Source organism: Amphimedon queenslandica, unplaced genomic scaffold (genome assembly GCF_000090795.2).
Source record: "Amphimedon queenslandica unplaced genomic scaffold, v1.1 AMPQUscaffold_13485, whole genome shotgun sequence".
Lineage (NCBI taxonomy): Eukaryota > Metazoa > Porifera > Demospongiae > Haplosclerida > Niphatidae > Amphimedon > Amphimedon queenslandica.
The window spans coordinates 5,451-13,516 of NW_003546279.1; the positions used below are offsets into that span (position 1 = coordinate 5,451).

The window sequence follows — 8,066 nt, forward strand, 5'->3', positions numbered from 1 at the left end:
GATCAACTGAACATTGTGATGGATGCCATCTTATAACATACACCTGTATCTGTCCATCATACTTCTTCTCTGGTCCTAAAAAAATATTAATACAATAACATAAAATAAACGGCTCCAAAATTTGTCAGGCATTTTTATATGGGTAGCATGCAGATCTATAACAAAATTATTTTATTGACAAAAATTAATTTGAACAAGAAAATAAGATTTTGACTAATGAAAATTTGGAGCTGTATGGTATGGTGTATAATAAAAATATACTGAGATACCGTATGGTATAGTGCATTAATTAGGTAGAGTTTTATTTTGGCAATTGGTTTGCAAATCACCAATATTAAAACTGCCAATAATTAATGTGCATGTTCTGTAATGTATGTGTACACAAATATGCCAAATTTAAAATTGCCAATTATAATTTTACAGCAAAATTGTCCGAATAAAGCGCCACCAAAATAAAGTGCTATATGGCATATTGACCTTTCAATGTTTCCACATACATTTCCCTACTAGCATTAACCCGCTGATCATCAAGATATACTGTACCAGGGACACTCCATTCTTTTTACGTAATCTCATTCTACACAATGAGTAAAATGATACTCACATGATGTACGTACTTGTCTAATTCAAGGACACAGTCAATTCCTTGTACTTTTGCTTCTTCAATAATTTGTTTCTTAAATTCTCTCACTCGTGTATCCACAGCAACAACAGACTCCATCATATACTTACAAAAGTGGCATGGCTAAAGCAAATGGATAATGTTGATAAGAAAGGAGGAGCAAATTATAATGCATTGGTAGATGCTCTTGTAAAGATTGATCATAAATCAGTAGCTGAAAGTATAGGTGATACTTTCTGCTAATTTTAACTGAATACCTTTATTATAGAAATAAAAGACCATATACATTAGACAATGTAAGATCTTTGTATGTATATGTACATGTAAATAGTATCAAAAAACAAAACATTTCTTTTATACATGCATTAAAACTTATCTCAGTCTATTTTAAATATTCTACCATAAAAATTGAGCCCTACAATAAATATAATTTTTAACAAAGCAAAACCAATAAATTATCTTACATAATTAGATCTATATAATAATAATAATATTTAATAATATAAACAAAAAACGAATACATAACCACATGTATAAAATTAAAAAACCAATTTAATTCAGTCAGTACTAAAATGATACCATCCTAACATGATACAGTCCTAACACGATATAATGCTTCCAAATATTCATTAATTCTCTTCAACCTATGTAATAAATGAGTTCAGAAAGTATTATCAATGTCACAGTGACACAGATATAGGGACATTTTCTATGGAATAAAAATTAAGGCTGACAGGAATGGACTATTATACTTTAGAATGAACAGGAGTTAATTCCAGCAAATATATTAACCTTTTTATTAAATTTGTCCATATGGAGAAAACTTAGTATAGGAAATTTGAAATTTCCCATTCCCCTATGATTGTAACTAAAAAGCTTAGTTAATGGACAAGGTAATTGACCAAGGTGCATTTACAACAAAAGTAATTTTATATTTTTACTATTCACAAAATTTTGGGCTGCAAAAATTTCTACATGTACATGTAGCTTATGTATAATGGCATTATGTACTATTAACTTATTGTACATGTACATAATGAAAGATGAGCTTTACTGACCTTGCCTCCTCTGCCTTTTGTATTTCTGTTCTCTCCTCAACTGTTAAACTTTTCATTTTCTCTCTGTTGTTTCTAAATAATTATAAACAGCATGTAAGTGTATGTGTGTATGTTTTCAATAGTACTTGTAATATATGACACATCCATCATATAATAAGTGCATCTGTCTAGGTGAATAGTCCCATTTTAACTTATTCTCAATATCAAGGCATGATATGCTAACTGGAAACACCATTGAACCCTATATCCAGACAGAAGATCATTGATAATGTTTCAATATCAATGACTATTACCTCTGCATAAGAGATATACTCAGCAGGAACTCCACTTAACTCTGACAGCTGTAAAAAACAACAATAATGAAAAATATACCCACCCACACCTACTCACTGTCTGTCAATAATCTTAATATAATGTACAGTACATATATAAAGTTAAAATCAATACAATAGTACACAGTTTATTACTAATGAATTAATATTACAAATGAGAATCAAGGATAAAATCACAATTAAATACTGTATAGCTTGAAATTTTTGTGGAATGTAAATTTCGTAGTTTTCGTGGTTATGGGGCTGCATGCCCACGAAATTTAAACCCACAAAATCATTGAAGTGCCATCCCCTTACAGGCTATATAAACTGTCAACCACGAAAATTAAACCACGAATTGCCCCACTAGGAGCAAACCACGAAAATATCGACCCATGAAAATTTCAAGCTATACGGTAGTCATGATCTCAACACTATCTTAAACCCATAGTATCATTATCTAAATTTCTTTTATACCTCTTCAGAATAATGATAATCATTATCCAGTATAATTTCTTCTATTGGATCAACTGAACATTGTGATGGACGCCATCTTATAACATATACCTGTCTCTGTTTTTTCTGCCATTTTTTCTCTGGTCCTAATGAAACATATAAAAATTACCAGTAACCATAAACACATCACATAAAGTTTAGTACACACTATACTGACCTTTCAAAGGTTCCACATATATTTCCTGACTAGGATAAACAATCAACTCATGATTAAGATATACTGTATCAGGAGATGCTCCTTTTTTTTCACGTAATCTCATTCTACATAATGAGTCACATGATAGTCACTACCATAGGGTGCCTTTGTTTGAGGGCTATATATTTCACAAAATTCGTTGCTATTCGCGAAAATAAATGTCTCAAATTAATTGTTTGTGTGTGAAAAATTCAAATTCGGGATAAAATCGCAAAATTTAATACAGTGAATTATATATCCACTAAGCCTATAGCCCTCAAAAAAACGCACCCTATGATATTTACTTGTCTAATTCAAGGACACAGTCAATTCCTTGTACTTTTGCTTCTTCAATAATTTGTCTCTTAAATTCTCTCACTGGTGTACCCACAGCAACAACAGACTCCATCATAAACTTACAAAACTAAAATACAAAATAATATTACAATTATTACATAATAATAAAATAATTCTTCTTACCTCAGCACTATTGACTTGTAATAAATATAAGTTAATCCTGTACTTATTTTCCGGTAATGCTCCTCCTACTAGTCTTACTATCAACTAGGAGTAATTAAAAAATGTGTTATTAACCCTCCCCTTCTTCATTTATCATGGGCTCCTGTTAGTATACTTTGATATAATGGAAGTGAAATACTATAGTGTACTTTAGAACTATATGCTAAAAATGTACAAATACCACTGTTTTGTTTTAAGTCTAGTACAAACTACAGATATTACAACTATAAAACTAGAACTAAAACTTTTTAACCCATTGTACTAGAACCAACCATCACTATTAAATGCACTAAACTACAATGCACAACTGTACCTCTGTTCCAGAATGCATATTCATTAATTTCTCATCCAGTTTCTCCATGTCATACTCTTTATAATCACTGATTCTATACACTCTAAAACCAGTAGGTGGTACACCAATCAGTGCAATTAACTTCTCCTTCAATTGAGCTAATGTTATTCTCCCATCAACTTGTACCTTTATCTCTGTATATTGAATATAATATAATGTTAAATGTTCTTTTTCGTATAATATTACTTCTTTCTTTTTCTTTATTCTCTTTATTCATTGATATAATTTTCATCATTGTTTCTCCTCTAATTACATCAGTTGTAGTGCGAGTGCCTTCAGATTGAGGAGGTATTGTAATGTTCAGTAGCACTGAGTTGAGGTGAAAATCAAGACAAAAGTACATCAAACTATCTTTGAATTTATTTTGATAATCTTCAGGATCTGATGATACATAGAACTAAGAAGAAAGGGGAGAGCATGTGCACCGCATGTGTAAGTGAATGCATTAACAGGAAGGAGGAGGAAGAAGACACAATAAATTGTTAAAATACTATGAGTTTTAGTTTACATGTAGAGCATTTCAAGGGTAATCCTAAGTAAGCAAAATTTTATATGGATACAGATCATTATGTATGTGTTGGATCTAGCGTAGTATCATAGGCGACAGCAGAATCTGAAGAGTAGTTATGCAGAAAAAATGGTGCGTAAAATGTACTGTAATTTTGGCGAAATTCACTTTTTGTGCATATTCTGAGCGTATACTCAACTCATGCATACATATGATACACCATAAATATATGCCCAGAAGGTGCCCTATCTTATCTGTAAAGCTCTATCCAACATGTAAAGTGCTAGTCCTGGTCCTCTTGGAAGGCTTGTTGAGAAAGAAAAGCAAAAAAGACTGTCTCTTGCCAGCCATGGTAATTTTTCATGACCAAAAATGATCATTAATTCATTTCTCATTTCTGGTCAAAATTCTTTGTTGGGCATTGCCTATCCATGCCTGAGCTTGCCACTGCCTATGCATATTATTGTGCAATCTTATTCACAAACCAAGCATGCAGGATCCATTGCAAGTCCTGTTATTCAAAAATGAACTTATTACACACGACATACATGTACAACAGACAAAAGTAGTTGACTTAAGTACTAGGACCGTAGCCAGGAACTTGAAACAGGGGGTTTGGAAATTGCTGCACGTGAAGTGCGCAGTGAAAATTTTGGCAAAATGGGCGTTGTTGGTGGGTGTGGTCTCAATTTATGCATCTCAGCCATGTGCTGACTCTGCTAAAATGGCTATTTGTGCTTCTCACTGCTGCCAAAATGCTAATCCTGCTTCTGCAGTGCTGTTCTTCAAGACAGGAGCTAATCTAAAACTTTTTGCAGCTACAACAGGGGGTTCATCTGAACCCCCCCTGGCTACGGGCCTGAGTACATACTACATATGTATGTTGGGCTTGCAGTTTAGGCTTATCTCATATACTGTATAGCTTGAAATTTCGTGGTTTTCATTGTTGTGGGGCTTCCCACAAAATTTAAACCTAGTAAATCATTGAAGTGCCATCCCCTTACAGGCTATGTAAACTGTCAACCACGAAAATTAAACCACGAATTGCCCCACTAGGAGCAAACCACGGAAATATATACCCACAAAATTTCAAGCTATACGGTATACAAGTAATTAGTAGTGATGGGCGATATGGCAAATTTTCTTAATTTTCGATAACTATCAATAATGGACTTTTAAAGGAAATATCAATTATTAACGATACAATAACCACACCTTCATTTTGGGGTGTGTCAAGGGTGTGGCTAATGATTTTAGGACAGATATAACTGTACTTGTCATGAGAGAAGATCATTTTTATGCTCTTGAGCTTGATTCTCTTCTTATTGAGGTAGGCTGAGCTAACAACTGGTCAGTTGCTTCTTTTTGCAGTTCCACAGTGCAAAACTCATTAAAATTAGTTATTTAACCTTAATAAATGGGTGTGGTAAATAGATTGTTGAAAATTGCATAAAATTTTCGATAATGATTCAAATTGATTCTGTAAAATATTGTTTATATCAATAAAGAATCAATATATTGCCCATCACATAATTAGCACTAGGACTTACTGTTGGTACAAGTTGCTGTCTGTCTCTTTCAACAAATACTTCCTTTAAGGAACTTATTTTGACATCTTCTTCTAAATGCACTAAATTCTGGACTAAGTGAGCTCCAACAAGTAACCTCATACACCATGATTTGAGATTACATAACTATACGTGTATATTAGAAAAGGGAGGTGAATGGTCCATATAACATGTAAATTACTCTCTTACTTCTCCTATATGTTGTTTAAATTCTCCAACAGTCCAACCTTCTTCAGCTCTCACTGGTTTAGCTGGCCCTACTTCAGCAGTTGACAGATCGACTACTGATATCGTTAGGTTAATACCTATGCCATCAAAAAATGCGGAGGCTTATCATGGTATCCAACCACACCAACCTCCATCATTGTATTTCTTAAAGCTTTCATTTTCTTTACAAGTTTCTAGGAATAATCCACAGTATCTAGCCATACCCATAAGCTGTCCAATAGTTTGATGCTGAAACTAAATTAAATAATAAAATAATTATAACCATAGAATAGTTTACCACATCAAGATCAAAGGACTGATCCATAACTTCACTAAATAAATTATATTTAACCAAACGACATCTCTCAATAGGAATATGAGGAGCTAGATGTGATTTCATTAACTGAGATGATTAAAAAACAAAAGTGAGAGAGAAAATAAGCAAAATATAATAAACCTTATAAGCTTTATCCAGTACTATGGGCAATAATTCATCTTTACGTACTTGAAACAGTGCACTGGTTAATTCACCAGTAACAGGATGGTTACAATATAATATGAACTATGAATTAAAAGTAATCAGTGTACTGGCTGTCTCAGTCTCACTCACTGTACAAATTTGATCCTCTTCATCACTTAGACTATCATGCTCAATCTCATCAATTTCAGACTCATCACCTTCAAAATCTAATCCGGCAACAATAAAATAATGACACACATGCATCATCAATAAACCTTCAATATCTTCTAGAATCTTCTCATTGTGTTTCCTTGCAGTAATTAGTTCCATATTTATTAATGTTATTCTTTCTTGTAATTTCTCTATTATTCTTTTATTATCTACTAATGGCTGATAGTCTGGTCTTGTCATTGCTTCAAGACAGCATTTGCAGTCATCAATTTCAAGAGACATTCCTCTTCTCACTTTGCTAGCAGCTTTAATTAATTATATAATTATTAGTATAATTAATAAAACTACTCTAACCTGAATCAGTATTACTAGAAAGTGATCTCAAATAATCAACCTTCATTTTTGATAAGTTGTCTGACAATTCTTTGTTTTCTTTTTGTATCTCATTAAACTGAGAGCTCAATACAGTCAACTCTTCATAAAGTGGTTCTTCCTATTAATAATAATTATATAATTAATACAAACTAGTAAGATATTCCTCAACTTCTTTAATTGATTCAGTATCACTTTGAACAGACAATGATTCTTCCTGCTATAAAAATCAAAATTTCATTTAAAAACATATAACTGATAGTCAATAAACATCAACCAAGAGTCATGCATAATTATGCAAAGAATTTAAGGTTCTGACCTCAGATACTTGAGCGACTAATATTTCTTGCTTCAATTCAATTGCTTCCTAAAAAGGTACATATTTATACAAGATTGCGTTGTATTTAGTCTGGTATAATATGACATACCATCTCTTGACTATTGATAACATCTCTTAGTCTATATTCAGCTTCTTCAAGTATAATATGAGAAATTACCTGTTAAAAGAGTTTCATGTATTCAAATTTACACATTAAAACATAAAATGAACTGCACACACTGTGACGTTGTACAGGTAATATAATGTGTATCACAGTAAATGATTTTATTAATATTAACTGACATCAGTATATTGTAGTGAGCCTTGGTCCTTTTCTTTTAGTTCCTATAAACAATATTCATAAAATATTCAATTATTCATAATGTACCTTTCGTCTAACGTCTTGTCTACTCCACAATTTTAAGTTACCAATAGTCAGTTTCTTTAATCCTTGTCCCATTAGTAAATGAATATTCTCTATCATCCTCAATACAGTAAACCCAACATCAGAGAAAGGAAAGGAGCAAGTGACAGATATTGAAGTACTTCGTTTTATATAGTCAATCTTTAGCAATTTACCAGACACTTTTGCAAGGAGCTCCAAGATATCCTTCAGTACATGTTCCTCTGGCTTCCAGTCAAAGATAAAAGTAACCGTTTCACATTCAAGATGAGGGATTAAAGCAAATCTTTCCTTTAAACAAAGACTGATAGAGAGCGACTTGCAGAATTCCTCTAACTCTGTTCTATAAGTCTTAATGTGCTCCTCAGCCTCACTGACTTTCATTTCCTCCACTACACTATGAAGAAGTGCAATATTAGTCAGTGAACACTCATTTTGAATTAGATGCAATACACTAGAAATATCACGACACTTCTTAACTTTTTTACTAAGAACAGTGCCACAA

The 8,066-nt window shown here is 32.5% G+C and overlaps 1 protein-coding gene across 1 annotated transcript; it reads right to left on the bottom strand.

The window, feature by feature from the left end:
• Nucleotides 1-1,007: 1,007 nt before the first annotated feature.
• LOC100634889 (ubiquitin carboxyl-terminal hydrolase 47-like) lies at nt 1,008-8,060 on the bottom strand. The gene is made up of 23 exons (XM_019993898.1): nt 7,547-8,060; nt 7,462-7,503; nt 7,268-7,336; nt 7,159-7,206; nt 7,006-7,056; nt 6,822-6,960; nt 6,572-6,772; nt 6,447-6,523; nt 6,294-6,398; nt 6,135-6,239; nt 5,986-6,091; nt 5,819-5,934; nt 5,612-5,755; nt 3,740-3,950; nt 3,515-3,687; nt 3,163-3,246; nt 2,988-3,106; nt 2,665-2,768; nt 2,469-2,593; nt 1,974-2,021; nt 1,806-1,921; nt 1,681-1,752; nt 1,008-1,266 (listed from the first exon to the last, which is right to left on the bottom strand). The coding sequence occupies exons 1-23, from the start codon at nt 7,943-7,945 to the stop codon at nt 1,206-1,208; spliced, it is 2,715 nt and encodes a 904-aa protein (XP_019849457.1). The 5' UTR covers nt 7,946-8,060; the 3' UTR covers nt 1,008-1,205.
• Between the last annotated feature and the right edge of the window lie 6 nt (nt 8,061-8,066).

Bases quoted from the DNA above. Each gene is read 5' to 3' on its own strand.
- LOC100634889 (XM_019993898.1), bottom strand. From the start codon at position 7,945: ATGAAAGTCAGTGAGGCTGAGGAGCACATTAAGACTTATAGAACAGAG. The intron at 7,337-7,461 runs GTCAGTTAATAT...CTCTTTTAACAG, and splicing joins GCTCACTACAATATACTGAT to GTAATTTCTCATATTATACT. The intron at 1,267-1,680 runs GTCAGTAAAGCT...TTTATTACATAG, and splicing joins CAAAAGGCAGAGGAGGCAAG to GTTGAAGAGAATTAATGAAT.